General features: G+C 43.4%; 1 protein-coding gene across 6 annotated transcripts in view; it reads right to left on the reverse strand.

Moving 5' to 3' along the window:
* Window positions 1-24053, reverse strand: part of DAAM2 (dishevelled associated activator of morphogenesis 2) — a 245228-nt gene that overhangs the window by 97388 nt on the left and 123787 nt on the right. For all 6 annotated transcript variants that reach the window (XM_034764798.1, XM_034764800.1, XM_034764799.1 and 3 more), the window contains one exon: window positions 20270-20359. In XM_034764798.1, coding sequence (XP_034620689.1) covers window positions 20270-20359 — 90 coding nt within the window. The remainder of the gene's footprint in view (window positions 1-20269; window positions 20360-24053) is intronic.

The following is a 24053-nucleotide window of genomic DNA, read 5'->3' on the forward strand; positions in this document are numbered from 1 at the left end:
AGTGTTAGAATACCGTGAGAAATCCTGCTCTTACTGGATTTCCAGCCCAAACAATAGGCTAAAAGGGTTTAAGATAGGAAATTATTCAAGTATTTGGATGCTTTTCCTATCTGAACCCCTGAAGCTTTGGGGGTTTGACCAGTAGTATTAAAAGATCAAGAACTCTGACCTTCCTAAGGTAGGATTCTGTATTTTTGGTTGGCTGAGCAGATGAAGGTGTAGTCAATTTACTCTGTGATTTACTGTTTCCCTCCCACTACTTTCTACCCTTCTATATCCAGTATATAGTGTGGTCCTAACCCTGAGATCAAAGCTTAATGCCTCTTCTATGACCATTCTGCTGCTTTTGAGCAAGGGCTGGGTGAGAACTGGTTTGGATGAAATAAACATTGATCTGAGGTTCAAAAAAAGTTTGGTTACATTTGTGTGTGTGAGAGAGATTGCATTTTCTGGTTCTGATTTTGACCAAAAAATGAAGGTCCAAAATCCCATAAGGAAAGCTGTTCTGTTTATGGCCGTAATCTTAAGAGGAATTCCTCAGTCCTTATTCAGACAAAATGTTCATTGAAATCAATGACTGTTTTGCTTGGAAAAGGTCAAAATCTAGCCCTCTATTTCTGAAGTAGAAGAAAGCCAGTTCTTGCAAAAGCTACTTTTGCAAACTCAAGAGGTCTGGATAAGCATGCGGATGTTTATCTGAACTCTCAAAACATTGGTTGGTCCATCACTAATTTTAGCCAGCCACCTGGAGAACATTTTCAGAGCATCAGTTTCTGACGTGAGATACCCGAGATCATACTGAGATTTACATCAGCCTCAGGAGCAGTACCACGATATATTACAATTGGAGACACTGGGGAAGATGGTTCATTGCCCAGGTAATGCAAAAGTTCTCCGCAGTATGAAATCACAGCACCTCACTTCTTCTCAGACAACAGAATCTAAAATACTTTGGATTTCTTAAAGACCATCGAGATTCTGATCCTCAAATAAAACATTTCAAATTGCCTCTCAGCAACTTGCACTGATGTTGATGACAAAATCCTCTTCTTCCTCCAGAACATGCAGAAGGAAAAAAGTAGGGCCCGCTATCCAAAGCCACACAGGCGTCAATAACTGGAAACAATTACCCAGCTGTCTGAAGCAAAATGTCAGCCAAAGGAATCTATTAAAGCAAAGCCACTTTTTAGCTCCTTGAGTAGTGTAAATATTACATTAAAAAACAGACGTCAGTCAGTGGGCTTCAGAAGCAACCATGTCATTCTTCACCAGAGCAACAGCTATGTAACTACTGTGAAAACACAGCCCTGATATCATACAAGCCTGTAATAAAGTCAAGGTATTATATAGGCATTGAAGCTAATTTGGACTGAGTCCATCCTCATGACGGAAACTGAGACTTTTGAGTTGAACAACTTCATCTAACATAAGATTTAATGGAATAGTTCAAATACTTGGAATATTTGAACCAACTGCAAAAATAAAACTAAACAAAATATTCTAGCCACAGTTCATTTGACCCTGCAGGCCTTTTACAGAGTTCTTGGGGAATCAATCCATTATACAGTCTTCATGGACACATTCTCTTCAATGGCACAAAGACATTTGGTGGCATCAGCTCCTAGTGTGAAAGACATGCGCACTAGAAAAAACCCACCATGCCTGTAAGTACATCATTCCCCTCTGCTGGTGGTCCTTTGTAGAGAGGCACTCAAACACTAAGGTGATGGGTGCCATATAAATGGGTAAGAGATTGAATAGGCCCTGAAGATTAAATGCCTAGCTTATCTGACAAATGTTTTTCAGGAGAGGGTTGAGTCATTTGGGAGAAGACTTCACAAGCAGCTGCCAGCACTGTATCTTTTTTGCGGTTAAGCACTCTACTTCAGCATCCGGGGCTGTAGATCTGAAATTTTACTCTAAACACCAAATATACTCAACAAAACATAGTATTTCTCCAGAGAATCTCCTTAGTATCCAAGCACTTCCCAGACATGAATGGATTTATCCTCACACTACCCTTAGGAGATAGGGAGTGATTTACCCCAATTTTACAAATGGGTAGAGAGGGACAAGAAGAAAAGTTGAAGTGACAATCCAAACTCACCCAGGAAGTCAGTGGCACAGCTGGGAATAGAATTCTGATTGCTTGATTCCCAGGCCAGTGCCCTTACAAGACTATCTTTCCTCTCCTATTACAGTGACCTGATTTTCAGAGGTCCTGGAAACTCTCAGCTCCTTGGGAACTGCAGATGCTCAGCATCTCAGCAAATCAGGCCATGTGCACACTGGACCATGGCACCATTTAACCACACTTCAGGTGTAAATATCCTGTGCTGATGAGTCATGCTGTCTTACCACACAGACTAAGGTACTGTTTGCCACTTACACAGCTGTCCAAAACACTTAAGCACACTTCCTGATAAGTGGAAGTAACAGACTACCTTTATCTGCTGAACTCCTTCCCCCAGTCCATTTGGTTGATAAGCATTATTTAAAGCAGCAGCAGGACAGGCAACTTACATAATGCCATTGAGTTTGGGTTTAAAATCTTTTTCACAAGTCCTTTATTCTGTGTAGTGAATTCTGGTTGACCTCAGTAGAAACAGCATACAAAACAGATGGAAGAAAAGAAATCCAAATGGGCAAACATAGGAGATAAACTTTTCATTCCTATTTACTTATTGTAATCTGCAAGTAAGAGCAAACTGGTGCTTGCAATCAGTGTAAATCTGGAAAAACAGAATTGAAATCAATAAGGATATTTGAATTTACACTTGGGTAGCTGAGAACAGAATTTGACAAAATACAGCTTCTGGTTAGTGCATTTCCCCTGCAACAGCTGATGGCATCATTCCATCCCAGACAGGAGGAAGCCGGATTCCTATACTCAGCACTAACTGTCAACAGTGTCATCACTTAATGGCAGAAAAAGTCACAGAACCCTGAACTCAGGTGGTTAAAAAATTATTAGTTTTTGTTTAAAAAAGTGTAATTAAGGGTTTGCCATGTTGGTTACGCCTCTATGGTGGCTTTTTCCAAAAGCACCTAAAGGAAGTCAGGCTTACAATTCCAAATGAAAGTCAGTGAAAGCTCAACTCCCATGAGATGTTTTTGAAAGGCTCATCTTAAAAGTACAATGAATACTTTTCACTCCTGGAGTGCCTTCCCCAACCATATCCCAGTGCTTTTCACAGGTTAATGAATTAAGCTTCACTGCAGCCTTCTCAGCTAGGTGAGTTTAGGTGGGCAAAATGAGGCAGAGAGATTAAGTGATTCCCGTCAATCACACAGGAAATCTGTAACAGAGCCAGGAATAGAACCCACATCGGACTCCAACATCCTGTGTTTTTATCCAATAGACCATGTCAGACTCCAACATCCTGTGTTGTTACCCAATAGACCATTTTCCTTTTTAATGTAACTGATTTTCTGAAAGTTCAAGCCTTTGCAGTTCACCTTTAGAAAAATCTTTGAATCCCAAATGAAATTCTTCCTTGAGCATTAAAAAGTCTGCTAGCTGTTTCTCAGTTCTATATCAGTAATAGAGCCTGCCCCAATGGAGCACTTTGGTTAACAAATACAAAATGTGTCCGATCTCCCATGAGACAAAATATGAATTCATAACAGCAGCTGAAACAAATCCAGGATTCTTTAGACAGTTTACGCATCCGAAAAACCAACCAGGTCCCAGGAGATAGTAATTTTGAAACAGGACAGACCACAGGACTGAGCCATTCACTAGACAGATGTGGTTACTGCACTATTTCCTCAACTGCATGACTAGCACCGACATGAGTATTCTCAAGGTGTTGTGGATGGTGCCATACCCAAGCCGTCTAAGCACAATTCATCCAGAGCAAGAGAGAGAAATATTTCTTCTCTCCCTGGATTCAGGTTCTATGCAGATAATAATCTTTGTGCTCCAAAAACAGTCTATTTTATCATGAGATACAAAAGAGAATATCCATTCATTAGCTGCTATACGTGCTAGAACAATGTTGAAATGTTCCAATTCCATCTAGTAAAAAGTGGTGCGCACGCACACTACCCAGTTCACTGCAATATGAAATCGGGACATATTTACCCAATCAGATCATTGTTTCATCTAGCCTGGTACCTCTCCTCCAGCCAGGCAGTATCAAGCCAGGCTGGTCCAATTGGCTGAGTCTGCTGTCTCTGGCTGAGTCTGCTGTCTCGGACTGTGGCTGCTAACTGATGTTTCAAGGACAGACTACTGCAAAGCTTACCATGCCATTATTATGATTTATATTACAGCAGCACCTCATTGTCTACTTTCTAATCGCACAAAACTGAACACCTTAGCCCCACCCCTTCCCTGAGATCCTGCCCACTTCACTCCCTCTTCCTCGGGGCTCTGCCCCCCACTCACTACATTCCCCCTCCCTCAGTGGCTTGCTCTCCCCCACCTTCACTCACTTTCACTGTGCTAGGGGAGGGGGTTGGGGTTCAGGAGGGGATGATAGTTCCAACTGGGGGTGCAGGCTCTGGGGTGGGACCAGAAATGAGGGGTTCAGGATGCAGAGGGGGCTCTGGGCTGGGGCAGAGAGAGTTGGGATATGGGACAGGGCTCCGGGGTTGGGCTGGGGATGAGGAGTTTGGGGTGCAGAAGAGGGCTCCAGGCTGGGGGATGGAGCCGAGGGATTCGGAGTGTGGGAAGGGGCTGCGGGTTGAGGCAGGAGGTTGGGATGCAAGAGGGGGTATGGGCTCTGGAGTGGAGCCAGGGATCAGGGTGTTTGGAATGCAGGAGGGGGGTCCGGGTTGGGGGGGCACAGGGCTGGGATTTGAGGCACGGGCTTACCTCAGGTGGCTCCCAGTCAGTGGCGCAATGGGGCTAAGGCAGGCTCCTTGCCTCTTCTGGCACCGCACTGCACCCCAGAAGCAGCCAGCAGGTCCCTCCAGCTCCTAGGCGGGGGGGAGGGGCAGGAGCTGGACACCTGGCAACCCTTTTATGGTCCCCACTGAGAGTGAAGCTGTGTTGTGCTGGGCACTGCACACAAACATAGGCGGAGACAGTCCCTACCCCAAAGGGCTCACAATCCAATTAGACAAGACAGACAAAGGGTGGGAAAGGGAGGAATAAAAAGGACAAAGGTGAAGTGACTTACCCAAGGAGACACAGATCAATGGCAAAGACAGGACAAGAACCCAGGTCTTAAATCCTGGGTCCAGTGGATCCCTGGATCAATCCTGAATTACAATCAGTGACAGAAAGAAGAACAAGCATTCAGCTCCCCAAGGAACTTCCCTCTTGGGAACCTTCCCACAGTGCCAGGAGAAACATGCATGTCATCCAATCCCACGAGTCTCCAGAGATTGAAAGGATTAGAGATTGTGTTCAGTCATTTTCCAGAAGATGGTTTTCCCCACAATACCCTGGAAATTCACACATTAAACTGAATCCACATTATTTTTTCCAACATCCTACCCACCATATTTTCCACTATGTCTGATCCTGAGGTTGAGAGGGTTAGATATTTTTCACATTATATACCCACAATGGGCCTGATTCGGATCTCACTTAGCACTGGCGTAACTCCATTGACTTCAGATGAATTAGTCCTCATCAACATCTGTACAAGTGAGAGGAGAGTTGGGCTGGGGGTGTTCTGGTCAGGGCCGGCTCCAGTGTTTTTGCCGCCCCAAGCGGTGGGGGGGAAATAAAAATAAATACAATTTTAAAAAAGCCGCAATGGGTGGCTCTACCCCCACTGCTTCATTCTTCGGTGGCAAGTCCTTCCCTCCGAGAGGTACCGAGGGACCCGCCGCCAAATTGCAGCCGAAGACCCTTTCAGTTGGCCGCCCCAAGCACCTGCTTGCTGCGCTGGTGCTGGCCCTGGTTCTGGTCACCTCAAAGGTAAAACCCACTAAACAACAAAATGCTTCCCCTCCTGCATCAGCAATGGGCTGGAATTCCACACCTGTAGGGCAAGAACCCTTTGGGCACGTTCTGTGTCTTCAGGTTACGCAGTGTTTATTTAAATTGGGCCTAAAAAAAAATAAACAAACTGTCTACTGATAGCATTTAAAGCAAGTTTAAGCTTTACAATAACTGTATCTGGCACAGACCTTTCTATAGGTTGTTCCTGGATAAAATCCTATCTAGGAGAATTTTAAATTCTAGCAAGGCTGCACAGTACACTTTTAGTTTTGAAAACTCCCTCACGTACCATTCTCCTTTTCCTGTTGGCACTTTATCATCACCATCATTGGCACAGACAGATGTGAACTTGTTGGCAATGCTGACAGCATCAGCCACCTCTTATTTTTAGAGAGAGCACAAATATGCTTGTCCAAATATAGAGCCCCTGCTGTCTGATGAGGACATTGCCAGCATGAGCCACTGATTTATAGGTGCAGTGTAAGGACAAAAGGACATCTTCTCCCTGAGTTCATCAGTCTGATCAAATACACAGCTGGAGCTGGGACTTGAGAAATGTACCCAATTCTTCCAACCCCAAAGGGAAAGCTTACTCACATAGTTACACCAGTAACTCAAGCCACGCCGGCACTGTGAGCAAGGTCCCTGTCTACGTGGTCTCCTGTTGGTTAGATTCCCTCAACTACTGGGGCCTCAGTTTCCTACTGGCTGAACTCTGTGTTGCCACTGAATTGAATACCACCACATAAATGAATTCATGGTGGGCAGCCACCTACCCCCAAATAGAACAATTAATGCTGCCCATTTCCACCCAAAACCCAATAAAAAATAAAGCTAAGCAGCTCAATTCCCCCCTCCCCTCACATTCAATCAATTTATTATGGGGGAGGGGCAATATAAATTGCCCCCTCCATAAGTCAATTTATGCTGATTCCACGCACAGAGTCTTGGCGGGTGTCAGGAGTCCTCTTCCATGGTAGCAGGGGCATGGGGGATTGAGTTTTCCCTCCTCCTGGACCAAATTCCAGCCCACCAAAGCCAGGGAGCAGTGGGCTGAGGAGCAGGGAGGCCCCAGCCAGCCTGGAGACCATGGGTAGCAGCCTCCCTGCCTGCCATCCTAGCAGAGTTTTCTCTGCCAGGTGGCGGATGTTGCCACCACCCCAGACAAACCTTTTGTGGGGATAGCAGCACCTCACCGCTCCCCCCCCCCCACCTACACCTTCCCATTTGTCAACACCACCGCCAGTCCTTGCAACATCTAGCTGTTGCTTGGGAGTCTCTGCTCCAGTATTGACCCTGCTTAGCTTGTGACAACTGACAGGGTCTTGGGCCAAAGCGGTGTGCCTACAGGGCAGAAATTTGCTCCTCGAGTGGACTGCCTGCAACTCATCTTGTTCCTTTCAGCAGTGCCCTTTTCAATGGTGTGCCTAAACAGTTGGTATTTATGTCATTTTGGCCGAGAGAGAATTTCCTTTTTCAATTCCTTCTCCTCTTTCTTGGCATCCTTTCGGCAGCTCAGAGCAAAGCCAAAGCCAGCGTAACTGAACCTCCCAGCTGCCACATGCTTGCACTTGAAGTTTCTCTTTCTGTGCTGATTTGTTTATTTTCTAGTGAACAACCTCTTATTTTCTTTTCCAAACTAAAAAAAAAATTCCCCCCAACTAAAAGAAAAAAATATCCCTCCAAGATCCATGGCAATTACTCTGCCTGCTGAGCTGGTGATGGAAATCAGACTTTACTTCTCAAAAGGCAACACAAACTATTCCCTGTGGGAATACATATGCACAGACCTGGCTAATGAAATGTTCTGACAGGCCCTTCTTAGCTATCTTGCCCCTCACAAAAATGCTGCTTTACAAAGACTTCCCATCCCCCTCTTCAACATGCTTCTCCCCTGGTCCCACTCTAGGCCATCTGGTCACAAGGAGAGTTGATGGAGTTTTGATGGTGGTGATGGACTGGTCCATTCTGTCTCCCTTTCATGGGTGCCACCACGTACCAAATGAAATGCTGACTATACTATAGTCAGAGCTTTTGCCGTATGAAAGATGGGCTTGAGGTTAAGGCACTAAACTGGTACTCATGAGGATCTGGTTTCAATTCCTGGTTCTACCACAGACTTCTTGTCTGATCTTGGGGAAGTTACTTAATTCCTCTCTGCATCTGTTCCCCTTCTGTGAACCATAATACTTGCTTTCTCCCAGCCAGCATGTGTCTTGCCCATTTAGTTTGTTCACTCTTTGGGACAAGAGCTTTCTTTTACTATACGAGAGCTCAGCGCCCAACACAATGGGGCCCTCCATCTTGGTTTGGGCTTCTATATGCTACTGTCTATAAGCTTAATAAAAATAATAATGAAAAATCACAAGAGAACCTTCCAAAAGCAGGAAGCTGAGAGACTCCAGTTTGGTTTCTTTTTCTTACAGGCAGTAGATTCTGAAAATATTTAATTTGCTTGGTTCAGAATCCACTGCCTCTTATTTTCAATCGTAATTGGATTTTTTTTAAATGTATGCACTAGTTCAAATACAGCTAATGGACTTGAAGCAGGAATTAATACAGAGAAGCCCTATGCCTGTGTTATGCATAGGGCCCTACCAAATCCATGGTCCATTCTGGTCAATTTCATGGTCATAGGATTTTAAAAATCATAAATTTCACGATTTCATTGATTTAAATCTGAAATTTCAGTGTTGTAATTGTAGGAGTCCTGACCCAAAAAGGAGTTGGTGGGGGGGAGGGGGGCTGCAAGGTTCTTGTAGGGGAGTTGCGGTACTGTTACCCTTACTTCTGCACTGCTGCTGGCAGCAGCACTGCCTTCAGGGCTGGGCAGCTGGAGGGCAGCGGCTGCTGTCTGGGATCTCAGCTCTGAAGACAGAGCTACCACCAGCAGCAGTGCAGAAGTAAGGATGGCATAGTAAGGTATTGCCACCCTTACTTCTGCACTGCTGCTGGTGGGACACTGCCGTCAGAGCCGGGAGCCTGCCCAACAGCTGCCGCTCTCTGGCCGCCCAGCTCTGAAGGCAGCGCAGAAGGGTGGCTATACCTCAACCCTCCTAAAATAACCTTGTGATCCCCCTGCAACTCACTTTTGGGTCAGGACCCCCAATTTGAGAAACGCTGGTCTCCCTCATGAAATCTGTATAGTATGGGGTAAAAATCACACAAAAAGACCAGATTTCATGGTCCGTGACATGGTTTTCCATTGCCATGAATTTGGTAGGGTCTTAGTTATGCAAGAGGTCAGACTAGATCACAACGGTCCCTTCTGGTATTAAAATCTATGAGGATATGGAACTGAATGACTTTCGCTTTAGGTATTTGCTGTCCATGGAAGATTAATGAGCATTCAGCAGAGTTCAGAACACAGGTAATAAATAGTGGGAGCTCTGTTCTGTACTAAATGGTTTTCCAGCATTTTAGGTGAACATTTTAATTTGTTTTTGTATTCTTTGCTCTTGCTTATATATTTGAGACTATCTGAAGGTTTAGAGCTTTATGGTATATATATATTAATTACTACATACCATCAACAGGACAAAACTGAGCAATATATGAGTTGTAGGGATTGATCCTGTTCTGGAAGGGGATAGACTACTAGATGACGTAACATTATAGCTGCCACTTACACACAAAATCAGCATCTACTCTCAGTTCCCACACCACAGTTTCTGATATCCCACAGTTATTGCCTTTTACAAACAGAAAAATACTAAAGCGACATATCCAATGGAGTAATACTGAATAAATTCTGGCTTTTTAGTTGTGATCACTTGATAATTAAAGTGCCCAAACCTGCCTCCCACTGAAGGCCAAACTCCCACTGGTTTCAACGCAAGCCAAATCAGGAGTCCAGGGTGAGATTCCACAACTGCCATTTTCGAAAGCAACCTCCGATTTTCACTGCTCAAACTTAAGAATACTTTGACCATGATTTTCAGAAGTGCTAATCAATTGCAACTCCAGCTGATGTCATTGGGGCCTGCAGGCCCTTGATACAGCTGAAAAAAATCAGGCACAAGGTATCTCAAGTCAGGCACCCAAAATCGTTATAATGGTCATTGTTATGATTTGGGCCTATGCCTTCAGAAAACTGCCCTAACCAGCTAGAAAAACTATTTCCGCAGGGCTGCCAAATTTTTGGATTGACAATGCTGGGGCTTAAAACAAAAAAGGAAACTAAAAATATTTCTCTCTCATGGAAAAAACCCATCTTTGGATTTAAAAAATAAATGTATAACTCTGAGGGCCTGACCCAAATAACCTATGCGCTCAAGATAAATAAATGAGCCTCCAAGTGCCAGTACTGCACCATGAAAACCGTGAGCCAAAGCCCAGAAAAAGAAAAAAAAAATCACTCTTATCTTTTCTGATGTCCCCAAGAATGGGATTGGCATTTTAGAAGTCCTTTTAAGAGCAGATTCTCTCTATTGGAATGTTGGCACTTCAGCTGAATGATGAGAGCAATTTCAATCTGTTCTTCCCCATCCCCTTCCCCACCAGCTAATCTATAATTAAACTTTTGAAAGGGAGACTCAGAAAGGATCTGCTGAACAAGAGTCTTCATCATCGTGGCAAAGTATGTGCCTCTCAGATCAATTTGTAGCTAGGTCCTTGTTGGTCTGGCTGGATATTCAGTTTATGTCCATCACTGGTGGTCCTATCACACCACTGAAGCTTTTGGTGACCACTTCTCATTGCCAGCGGTGTTGCAGCATTCCTTGGTAAACATGCTTTGTAATTCATTGGTCTTTCATCCTAATGACATGTCTGTACCAAGGAAGCCTCCAAAAATCGCATCAGTGCTGACAGAGGCATTTGCTAGGTTCAGCTACAAATATCCTCATTTCTGATCCTGTCCTCCCACATAATATGGAGTAGCCGATGAAGACTATCAATCAAAAATGTCAATCTGCCACTCTTTAGCCTTCCTCAGCACCCATGTGTCACTGCCATACAACAGAGTTGATATACTTGTAGTTCTATTGATCCACAGCTTCATCACAAGCTTGATGTCACAACATTCCCACAGAGGCTACTAAAGACCCCAGAACATGGTAGTAGCTGCTGCTATACAAGCTTCTACATCTTTCAAGCCTTCTCCAGCTCGGTCTTTGACATTTCCCAAGTATTTGATCGTTACCACCTGATCAGTGTCCTGTCTGGACACTGGTTGGAAGCTGGAGGCTGTTTGATGGTAATGTCAGTGACTTAGTTTTATCCAAGTTAATAACCAGACCAATGTGTCTCGCTTCTTGCCCAACCAGTTCAGCCATCAGCTGCAGCGATTCCTTACGTTGAGCCAACAAAATAATGCAATTGGTGCATTCAAGATCTCCCAGTGAATGGTGTAGAAAGGCTGACAACACTGTAGCAAACTCTTCGAGTAAACATCTTTGACCACTTGCCCAGCAGGGCAAATTTTCACATCAGGAGGTAGTTATGGGAATCTAACAATTTGCTGACACAATGCTCTGATTCTTCTCACGTTCACTAATATAAATCAAGAATATAGCTGGCTGAAGTCAATAAAGTTATACCAGTGAGAGAAGTGCATCAAGCCCAAACACCATTACACTGAGCCATAATGGAATGACATGGTGAACATGTTATATGAACTCCAAAAGTTATTCCTGCACCTTAACATTTTGTACATCAGGCTCACCAAGTTGAAATTGGGACAAATCCTTTTACTGCTCTGAGAATGCTATCCCAAAAGGTGAAGAAGAGAGGAAACAGATATTGATTTGTGTTGTTTTTTAATGGGGCCTAACCATATTGCAAAAAATCTGACACCTGCAATACACAGCATATGTTGTACATTAACTTATGCCACTATTAAAATAGTTATTTCTGTTTGAAGTGGCCCTGGAACGTCATCCATCATGTAGTAATTGTGACCTCTTTGCTTTTCTTCTTGAAAATCTTCAACATTCTAGATGCAAGAGCTGGAGAAGTTATGGGCCACTGACTCTTACTTGTACATTTCACTCCAATGAACAGATGAATTAGTGCTGCACATGCAGTCTTTTATATAGCGACAAAAGAACACACGAGGTGCTGTGACATCATCCTCTGATACGATGGACAGCCATACTATCCATGTTTTGTGCTTGTCATAGGCCTGTATATCTGAACTCTCTGGTTTATATTCCACTTTCAGTTACATCACGTAACTCTCTGGAGGCCACGTCATGATATGTAGATTAGAGAGACTGGTGTGGCTCTGGAACAGTATTGGGCTAACAAATCATCCCAGGTAACTGAGTATTAAATCATTCTGTTTAGGGGAAAAGCAGCAGATACTGGCAGGAAAATAGAAAGTTAACTCCAAGGACGTTGGCATTCTGAAAACTTCCAGCTAAAGAATGCAGCTGTTTCCAAAGGGCAACATCCTCCCTTTGGTGACTTACCAGTACCTTGAGATTTCTCTGAATAACTAACTGAAATGCAAGACTACTTTCAGAGAACCCTATTTTATGAAATTCTGCATTTCAGACATGGTTTTCATCAATCAGTTTCCTAAGCTGAAGAAGCAATGCACCGTTCTGGCTGAGAGCGACTGCAGATGCCAGAGTCTTTGGCTGCAATTCGGCGGTGGGTCCCTCAGTCCCTCTCGGAGGGAAGGACTTGCCACCGAAGAATGAAGCAGTGGAGGAGAATTAAGGGGAACTAGAAGTTGCAGTCTGTTTTAAGGAGAAGATCTCCTTGTGATGGTTCAGGAGATGATGGATGAATTCCAGCTAGGGTGAATGCAAGAGCTACACAAAACAGAGATTCACTCTTGCCAGAGTTCTATGTGGGGCTTCTGGTGTCCTGCCTACAAGCAGTTTCTCTCCTAGTCTGGCCTATGGCCCCATGTGACATTCCTATTTAAAAAAAAAAAAAAAACTTACAAGATTGAAGCATTAAGCCTCTGTAACAAATTTAGGAAGAGTCAGTGGGGAGACAACCTGGCACCTTCGGCACCAAAACATAAGCCCAAACTACTTCAGCTAAAGGAGTAACTAACTTGACCAGACACATGTAAGAGGCTCGTATCTGACGTGTGGATCAGCCACTGGCAAGACAAGACATCACACACACGTAGACAGTGTGTTACACTTGCACACACTCAACCAGAGTCAGGGGAGCTCAGTTGGGGCATGATCAACCAACTACCAGTAGCTCTTGCCTTAGCAGCAGGGCTACTCTGTATTTAGCTCCTCCCACTAGTTGGCGCAAGGTAGCTCCATCTCCTTAAAAGGCACAATATTCATAATTAAGAGAAAGCGATTGCACTTTCATCAAGCTCTGCTTAACTGGGGTTCCTAATAAAGTGCTTCTCAAGTATTGTGCCATATCAGATACTCATTAGAATTGCACCAGTTACTGACTGTTGAAGAACAAAGTTAAAGAAGGGCATTAAGGTATGTCTACACTTCAGGATAAGTCCAGGGTTAGTAGAATTTGAGTTAGCAGACTCTGGGTTTGTTAGATGCTTGAGCATCTACACCAATCTGTAACCCCAGTGACAAATTGTTGAACCAGAGGTCCCAACCTGGGGCTCCAGCATCTACACCGCATTATGCAGGCCTGAGTCCAGCCACTCAGATCTCGGATTTCATAGTGCCCTCCCAAAATGTGGCCACTCTAGCCCTTTGTTCATGATGCAGTGTGAGACAATGTGAGGTCCACCAACCTTGACCGTCAAGCGGACAAAGAAAGGCGACCTATGGAATTGTGGGATACTTTTGGCAGACTCCCATAGTACAAGTCCAATGGTGCTGCATTTACACTGCAAAGCAATAGGGCTTGAACTCTGGGTCCTGGCTTGCCTCTGTCTTTGACCCTCCACCCCCATGGGGTCCTGGGACCCTGGGTTAGTGTAATTTGCGTAGAAAAAAGGGGGGTTAGGCTACAGCCTGAGTTCAAACCCTAGGTTTACATTGCAGCATAGACATACCCTTAGAGGGGAGTTTAAATACCCCTTACAAATATAAATCCACAATAAAAAATGTTTCCGATCCTAAGTAGATAACAGATTCTATGAACAAACTTTCAAATAAACTCTCCAAAAGCGTTGAAAACAATGTAACTGAAAGCCATCATGATTGATTATGCACTGACCACATGCTTGGTACTGTAAAAACGTAAAGGAAGACCTGGCTCCTGACCCAAGGGATTCATAATCCGAATCAGACAATACAAAAACAAAAGCAAAAATCCACATTCAGACAACACAATGGTGAGACCTTCCTCTGGTGTCTAGTGTCCCTACATGAGACCAGATGAAGGTCCAGTTTCTCTCTCTCTGCTTCTATAGAGAGTTTCCTTTCAATGTCCTCATGGGGGAGAGATGTTTGAGGGAGGGATCTGAAGGAAATGAACATTTTCCCTTGCTGCAAACAATGGTGTAGCTAACACACAAAGCTCCCTGCTCTGCCTTAAACATCAGTGACGAGATCAGCTGTAGCAAGAGAAACACGGAGACAAGACCTCAGAGCCTGAGAAGAAACAGCCTTTCAGCTCACTTTTAAACTGAGAAATGAATACAAGTAATATTCTATCTGGTTTCTCAGCATCAGCCAATCAGGGTGCAAACACAACATGCTGGATCCTCCATCAGGTCACCAGATTTCACCTAAGGGCTAAGGAGGACAGATTTCATTACCGTCATTATTCCCCCACTCTTACCTACATATGTCAAAAGCTGCAAATACAGCTCCGATTTAATCAGCAGACACCAGAAAAGAGAATAAAATGACACATGCATGGCCCAGGACAAAATACTCTATGTATGTAGGCTGGGGCTTGGTTTAGAGCAGCAATCACAGTTTGGATTGGGTTTGGAGCTGGATTTGGGACTCCGGCTAGAGATGAGACTAAGGATGGATCTGGGCCTGGGTGTGGGGGCGGAGGACAGAAGCCTCTAGCTCTACATCCAGCTGCACAATATCATGCTGCATTTTTATGGAGGATTTCTGCTGACAACGCAAACCACAAGGGCAAAGCTCGAGTGGTAAGAGAAACTCTTTTTTAAACATTTAGACATTCTCTTCATTAACGTTAGACAGACGGCATGGGTACAGACTGGGACTCTTAGCGACACTGCACTGAAAGGCTATAAAAAGCCAGCAGCAAATACTGTTTAAAACTAAAGGTCTGACCCTGTGAGGCACTAAGTGCCTTTCACTCCTAACAGTCAGCAAAGAGCACACAGCCCTTCCCAATTAACACCCCAGGATGATGGACTTTTACACCAGACAGACTGAGCAGCAATATTGAGATTTGAGAATATCTGCGGACTCTGCTACAAAATACCGCTGTAGTCTTTGGACAAGGGGTGCATATTGTAGAGGGGAAAACAGGACGTTTCCATGATATTGACTAGTTTTACTATAGGTGAAGTTTCTCTCAGAACATTCTACGTTTATATATACAAATAAGAATTAGTGATGCTTAGCCCTTATACAGCAATATACAGAAAAGGACTGTATAATGAATAATGAACAACTTTGAGCCCTCACCAGTGAGGATAGGTGGGCATCATCATATCCACTTTACAGACGGGAAACTGAGACATAGGGACATGAAGTGACTTGATCAGTTCTATGCAGTACATCAATGGCAGGGCCAAGTTTAGAGTCAATGGGCTCCTTTCTCCTAGTCTCAGGCTCACTCTACTAGACTACAACATTTCATATACATGAAGGATAGCAGTAGGGTAAAAAAAAAAAAGTCACCCTCACTGAATCAGTAATGGACAGATGGCAGGAATAAATGATCCATGAACAGTGCAGTCATGAGCAAATTCTGCTCTCTCTCAAGCGCTATGTTTTTTGGCAGGCACAGCATGATTTCACAGAATGCCTCCTTGGCAGCTTTTTCAGGTGGCTTCTCAGTCATCCCTTTGTCACTGAAGAATGGCTTCCCCATCTCTAGAGGATTAGGTATCAACATGGGAAGTGTCACCACTTGGAGGATTAAAAGTGCTGCAGGTTCTCTCAGACAAGAGTGCCTCCTTTGGCAGAGTTAGACTGGACTGGATAATCCTTCAACACTCAAGCCCTGATTCTCTCCTCACTCCTCACCTGCTCTGTTATAAATCAGAAGCGAGTCTCTTGAAGTCACAGGAGTTACTCCAGGGTAAGTCTTCTTCCTGACACTTTTGCTTCAGCCAAGAACCCGTCTTTATCACAAAAAAGAGTCAAACAAACAAGGAAACAGCCCCAACTAGCCAGCCAGTCAAGGAGAGTTTAACATACCTGTTTCTTTCAGACAGATCAGGTCTAGTTTGATCAGCTTTGAGAAACAGATTTGTTTTTTATTCTAGTTCAAAGCAAAAAGAAAAGAAAAAAATCCACTCAAGTGCATAAAATATACTATCCTCCCGCTGAAATTTGGTTAGTTGAAGGTTTACAAATTACTCTCTGGAGGTAGCAAGGGCCGTGAAAGGAAAACAACCTCAGTTGTGTATCTAGCAATAAGAAGTCTAAGAGGGCCTTGTGTTATTGAGACTGTGCAGAAGGCACTAGGCTATTACTGGCACATTAAAACCGGATTGTGTGAGGTGCAGAATGTTCTAAATCAGTATGAGTTGAGGTTTCTCAGCAATTCACACCGTCTAGCCCTTACAGAATCCTAATAAGAGCTGGCCAAGTAACAGCCAAATAATTTAACCAATGACTTTTTAAAATTAATATTAACCTTTTCAAACAAACACGTGCACATAGGTCTTCTGGTGAAGCAACAACACACAAATAAATGCAAAGCTGTTTCAAGGTCCTGCGAACTATAAAATGCAGTTAATCTTTTTTGTTCAAATGATTTTAATTATTGGAATGCACAATTTTTTTTAATATGCAAATAAAATGTTCTAAAACCTGAAAAAAAATTAATGCTAACATTTTTCTAAGCATTGGTGGTACCAGAAAGTTTACTGCTTAAAATATAATCTGATTGCACTATACAGAGCCTGATCTGCAATTCCTGTAAACAAGTAATTCCCAGGAAATTCAGCAGGAGTGCGTGTTTTATATGTGTAGGGATTACAGAATTGGGTCAATAGTCTACAGCAGTCCTGACTTCCACTGATGTGCAGATGAGATGCACACACTGAACAAAGGCAGCATATGCTATATGAATGGGTTGAGAGTATCATAAAATGCAATCAGTCAATACATACATCCCCCTTTAACCCCAGTGGATGTTCACAGTAGAGAGAGGGGACAACATTTGGACCTAAGGCAAGAGTTTGGTATTTGGGTCAGAAGAGCTTCAAGGGAGACTGAATCATGATTCATTCCAATACAAATGAAGACAGTCCTGTGTGTTAGCATCAGCTCTGACTCGATCACCACATAACGCTCTGAAGGAGCGGATGCAAAGGCATGAGAAAGATTCAAATGTTTCATGCCAGGGTCGAGTGGGTCTTTGTCTACCTCCAGTGGTAGGCCCACAAAAGAGTACAAGAGTCACTACAGCAACGAGGTAGAGGTTCTACTCTTTTAGCTCAAGGGGTGGAGGATCGGCGTTTAGTACTAAAGATCCTAATTTCAAAAGGTCAAGGATAGCCAGAGTGGGGTTAGTTACACAAATGCCATAGAAATTTGCTAATCGGCAGTTATCTGAAATAAGAGACCGTCTCCAAAACCAAAATATTTGGATCCAGATTTGAATGTCTTCAAGTCCTGCAGTGCATGGGTTTGTGAGGTTTGGCTCAGGCCTATATATATATATTTTTTTTAAGTTTGCCTTTCCCCATTTCTCAACAATGATATGACATGAAAGGCAGGCTGTAATGAGGTCTGAGTGTACCGCAATGACCTTCCACGAGCACCTTAGCAATCATCACCATAAATAATTAAATATAAACTACAATTGTCAAGACAAATGAACAAAGTGACTTTAGCGATGCACGAGCCACATTTTTGTAAAGGGCATTTATTTACATAAGACAGTCAGTGGGTCCCACAGTCTGAGGCAAATTCGGGAACTTTGACTTTCCATTCATTTTAGACTGGAAATGGCATCTTGGATTAATGTATGTGAATTGTCCCCTCAATTTTTACTTCTTAACACTTCCATTTCAGAGTACACAACCCACTCAGAACTGACTGCTCACTCCTCCTGCAAGGTGTCGAATGCCCTCAACTCTTGATTCATAGATTCCGAGGCCAGAAGGGACCACTGTGATCATTTAGTCTCACCTCCTGCATAACACAGGCCATGGAACTTCCCCCAAAATAATTCCTAGAGCATCTCTGTCTTGCTGTCACAATACCTAACACACTCCATCTTGATTTAAATGAAACTAATGGGAATGGAGAGTGCTCAGCACCTTGCAGGGCATATTCTGAGTTCCTGACAGGGTGCTTTACATTAGAGAATTGAGCCCTTCATGTCTAATATTAGATTGTCCCTCCCACAAAGAATTTGCAACTTCTTTCTCTCTGTATTGCAAGACACCTGGGAAACTTTTGTCATTGTAGGATAGATAGATTAGATTAGATACAGATAGCCAGAGAGAGGAAGAGAGAGATCAGCACTGATATTCTGACTGTCCTTAGGGAGAGACAGGAGGGTCATGGAGGGAAAAGCAAAGAACATCAGATAATTGAGAGTATTTGCAATGTAATTAAAGGACACCTGGCATCAGGACCTTTTTTCAGTTAACAGGGCATTTCAGATACCTAGAGTTTGGATAAGTGATGTTGCACTGTATGTGCAGCATAAAGATTTTCCAGTGTGCGGCCCCTTTAACTCCGGAGGTCTTCAGAATTCTTATATCAAATCTACTGCCTTAAAAAAGTGTAATGTAGTGAATCCAACCAACATATTAAATACATTAAAGTCTGCAACTTCCTGCCAAAGCTGGCAGGTCCAGGAGATGGAATGTGTGGTTCTCTAAGATGACTACAAATAGATCCTCTCCCACTAGAACTGAGAAAGCCAGATGAGTCTGCCAGCAAAAACGTAAGGCAAACATTAATCACAGGAGCCTTCTCTCCACATGCAAACTCTATGCACCAGCAGGAAGGATAATGCAAACCACCAAACAGAATAGGTGTATGGAATTCTCAGAGCCGAAGAGGTTCTTCGGTACTTCCCCTGGATTACTGCTAGCATTCAGATACTAATACATTATTCATCATCAACAACTTTTCCTGGGTTAAGGTAGGTTCAGCTGAGAGCTGCCCATATGCAAAACATCTCTTTTGGTTTGAGATTTTTTTTTTTTTTTTTAATTCCATTGTAATTTTAGTGCCAAGAAAAGAGTCCAGATTGACATCCCCAGGTACTGAAGCCGTCAACGTATTCACAGAAAAAAATAAGTTGCAGACAGCAGCAGGGCAAATATGATCTCAGTTGGGTCATCTGCAGACTTTGAATCTGGCCTCTTCAGTGCTAAAAGCATGAATCTACTGTTTGAGGCCACTCTGCTGTCAGATAGAATCAGAATGTTATCCTCTTGTGGACCAGCCTCCAGAAGACAAAAAGCTAAGAGCTCCTGGTGTGACTAACGGAAGCTTAAGAAGTAACACACACCAAAGTTGCTTTTTCCAGGCTTTTCTCTTTAACCAACATGTGCTAGATCATCAGGGAAATGCTTCTTTATTTCTTGGGGACCACAATAATATCCAATGCTCTACTCCTGGAAGTCTCTCTCTCTTACAGGTTTCCCAAAGGTGAGGAAAAAAATCCAGCCATCTCTCCCAACCCCCTATTTTTCTAGTGAAAAAGCCTGTGGGAATTAATGTAGGTATCAGCTATAAGTCCTTATCCTTCTAGTCTCTCTCTTCTTTGACAGCAATTTCAAAACCTTCCTGTTTATTTGAATGAGGAAGTTACCCCTAGAAACTCACACGAACTGATCTCTCTCTGTCAAATAGAATATACACTGCCTCCTACTTGCTCTGGAGGGCCTGGAGATATCAAACTTTACAACAGCAACATAATTACATATATATTAAGAGATCTTAAGAGGTTCCTAAAAATGTACTTTCCACTCAGCCTTCTATGATTGGATCCATGATAACTAAAATAATAAAAGTTTTTTAAAATTCTATAAAACCCTTCCAAAATAGTTTTTTTCCTGTAACATACATGGCATATGCAAAAATTCATGATGGTTCAGTAAGGCATAAAGGCTTTAATTGGTTCTGGATGCCCTTCATAAATCACCTGTGCTTTCACTACTCATAAGAAAGCTGTCCCAAACTCATGTCAATAAAGCCTTTATACCACTCCACCACATATTCTGTGTAGATCTAGATGGGTAAACGCTCTCTCTCTCTGTGTGTGTGTGTGTGTGTGTGTATACACACACACTTAATTACAAACAGTTTATTATTCAGCTACTTAAAATCAATCAAAAGATAGTACCTTCTTTTTGCTGCAGTAAATCTGCCACTTCTTCTCTGGAGGGAGTGCGAACATAGCCTCTCTGTTCTTATCCGTGAGATCCAGTTCATCCTGGGATTGTTAAATGAAACACACACAGTCAGTTGCATTGATACCTGCCGATACTGTGGAAAGAACATGCGTCAACCACGCCCCACACCCTCAATTAAAGCAGCAGAGGACCTAGTGTCTCCCTGTAACGATTGATCTCTGTAAAGATTTGTATTGCCTGCATCACCTTCACCACTGATTTACGTTCACATATTCTGCTACAGGTTCCCCCAGTTAGAGCAGAACAGACCCAGGGAGGTGACGAGCAACCACAGTGTCTAACTTCCCTTGTGAATTATCATTACACCTGTGCTTACCTGGGTGGGAGCAATCATTGTATTTGATGAATAAGAAGTGATGCGTCCTGATATAAGGTGATGAATCATGAAAGAGTTGAAGGGAAAAAAAACTCATTGCTCTGGCTAAAATAAGGCAGACACTAAACTTTCTCTGAGAAGTCTATATAGAGTCAATGCACCTCCTTCCAGGCCCAAAATACCAACCTGGATCCTGCCCACTCCCAGCTCAGCCCTGCCAATACATTTCAAGACTGTCCTGCACCAACCCCCAATAGAACAACCCCGGAGACTGCCAGCTATGCCAAACTACCAATGATTTTTAGGCCGGCTTTGAACCAGCAACCTGGAGCGAAAGGATCCATTTCCCATTACCACTCCCCTGTACCATCCAGTTCCCACCAAAAGACAAAAGTATAACCTCATGTTTGAAAAAACCAACATATTCCAAAGAGAGAAATTCACCATTAGTGTAACTGGGCAAATATCTTCATCTGTTGAGGAGAGCAGCAAGTTTGGCACAGTATTTTTGTGAGAGGAAGGATTACCTTATCATTAGTAAACTACACTGGATTCAGAAGTTCAATTCCCAGTTCTACCACAGGTTTCCAGTGGGACTCTGTGCATGCCACTTGAGCTCTGTGCCTCAGTTCCCCTTCTGCAAGGGGATGATAATACTCCTCTTTTCCCAGGCTATTTAGACGGCAAACTCTTCAGGGCAGGGACTGTCTTTTATGGTGTATGTTAAGCGCTTAGCAAAATGGGGCTCTAATCTCAGTTGAAGTCCGTAGGTTCTGGTGGGATATAAATAATAATATTCCAAAGAGCACACCAACATATTTTGCTTTGTTTGGTCCAGCTGAGCTGATCATAGAAGACAAGCGGCAGAGGTGTGTGCTTGAACAAGAGTTGTGCGTGTGTGGTACAAATACCATCCACTCCTCCTCACAGTTTCAAACAATGTTTCAGACAGATTTTGTGTGTGTAATATATATTTATTTGAAGGAGAAAGTGTTCAGGAGTCCTATAACAAGATGACATTGTGAGGCTAATAGAACTGTAAATGCAACACCCATGCTAAGCTTGCCCAATGCAGGGACAATACTTCTTTAATTCAGCCCCACAATGGCTCATTTGGAAAGCTTTCAGGGCTGGGAAACTTGTGAAAACAGTGAGCTAAATTGCATACTGAGCCTGGTAGTGGCTGCTGACAGATTTAAAGGTCCGCAGAGACTTTAGCAGCAGAAAGGTACAAAAGAAACGCAAACAGTAACAAGGCTAGGTCACTGCCAGCAGCAGAAGGTAGAATAAGCTGGGGGATTTTTATTCTTTTCAAAAATGTTTAAAAAGAAAAAAAAATGTTAGCTGTGCATGAAGAGCACAAGCCATGTGGAAATATTTAGGGTGAGTTTCCAACCAAGGGGGCAGCCAAGCGAGACAAGGAGTTCTATAAGCAGCAACCAGAATCATATTCTTGGGTGGAGAGGGAGAGAGAAACTACATGGAAGGTCATAAGACCAGCAAAGGAATGTTGTTAGAGGTCAAGTGTTTGGGATGAGTGGGAGGGTCAGGGAGGAAATCAGAGTTTCCAGATTCGGAAGAAGAGCTGCTGGGGTTGCAATACACATGTGAAGTGAGCTGGCCAGTCTTAGCTAAGTCCTGAGAAAATCATCATTGCAAGAAACTGGAGGCTAATAAGATAAACAGTAGGAGTTCTCTTATGAAGCTTAATTCATGTACAAGAGCAAGTTGAGAGATAGCTAGTTCTGTGTGGTTTTCACAGACACTCCCCCAATACAATAATAAATGACAGCACACTCAACCAGTAAAAGACAAGACAAACATGACATCAGAATACTCATTAAGTGAACACACCCTAAGGGTAGGATGCTGTAACTTGCCACCTCTGAAAGTTGCTTTTGTGGGTGTTCCATTCATCAGGCATAGATTCATAGATTATAAGGCCTCAAGGGACCTTTATGGTCATCTAGTCCGACCTCCTGACCAAGGTGCATGCTGCTGTCTTTGCCCCACCTAGCGTTCTGCCATTTAATTATATATTTTGCATCCTGATAGCATGAGCTTCCTTACAGAAAAGATAGATAATGGGATGGTAGAAGATGCAATGGAAAAAAGCATGCACATGCAGGCAGCCCTTCCCATTGCAATCTAAAAAGCAAACCAATAGTAAGAGTCATTGCCCTAGCTACAATCTTCATGCTTCAGGGTATAACTTGCTCACCAATTGAGGATCAGGAAGGAATCTGCTTCCATTGAACAACAGTTAGAGAGAGTGGGCTACTCCTTCCTCTGAAACAACCAGCATTGACCATTGTCAGAAGGCCAAATCCTAGACTCCAGGCTCACAGCCCAAATGGCAAGGTTGCAAGTGGGGGCACCTCCACAGTGGAGGAGGAAAACCTCCCCTATTTGGATGCAGAGCAGCAGCAAAGCCACTCGTTGGCCTTCAATGCAGTGTGCAATCACTCCTGTGGCAGCTGTGCTCTCCGTCAGTGAGGGAGGAAAGCCAGTGAAATTGCATAGTCATGGATATATCAGCCTTACTTACCTTCCTTCCCTTGTCCAGCCACTCAAAAGCCCCTCATGTTGAGGCACACGTTGTTCTCTAAAGGTTCTCAAAATCCTGCCTCTCTCTACTCCTTTCTGCAGTGGCAGGGCAAAGGACTTCTATAACTGCAGAGGAAAGCACAGGATCTGACCCAGAGATAAGACACTGGACCACATGAACCATTTGCCTGTTCCAATATGGAATTCTCATGGAAGGCACCTTAAGAATCTCACTGCCTGGGAGAGTGGCCATAACAAGCACCTCAGGCTCTGAAGAGATTTCAGAAGGTTATATCTGATGTGCTCGTGAACACATCACACTGGCCTGTTTTCAGAGTAGGGCTAGTCACGGAGTGAGACTGCTGGCTCTAGTGTGAGTGCAGTGACAGTGGCCATCCACTAGAGGAAAAAGGAACCAAAAAGGAGGAGGTGGGAGAATGCAGAAGTAGTAAGGACCTTGAATAGCGTCATCTAGAACAGGGACAGAGCTAGGTGAGGAAGCCCTCATGCCTGGATGCCCAGGGAGCATCTGGGGGAAGAAGAGAAGTTCTGTTGGAACAAAGGGGGAGGGAAAAACCCCTCTTCTATCTGTTGTGGTGATTTCTCTACAGAAATGTAGTAACTCTTCTTCCATGTCTTGGATGGAGGGTTTGGTTCCAGAGATTCATGCCAACAGGCTCGTGTACAACACAGCTCAGCTGCCTGGCTCTCAAAAGCACTTCAAGCTGCAAGTGCTCCAGTGAAATACAGATTAAAGAGACATTTGCCAGGACAGCCTCAGAGAGATGTTAAATATATATATATATATATATATATATATATATATATATATATATATATATATATATATA

This window comes from Trachemys scripta, chromosome 3, assembly GCF_013100865.1.
Source record: "Trachemys scripta elegans isolate TJP31775 chromosome 3, CAS_Tse_1.0, whole genome shotgun sequence".
NCBI classification, from domain to species: Eukaryota; Metazoa; Chordata; order Testudines; family Emydidae; genus Trachemys; species Trachemys scripta.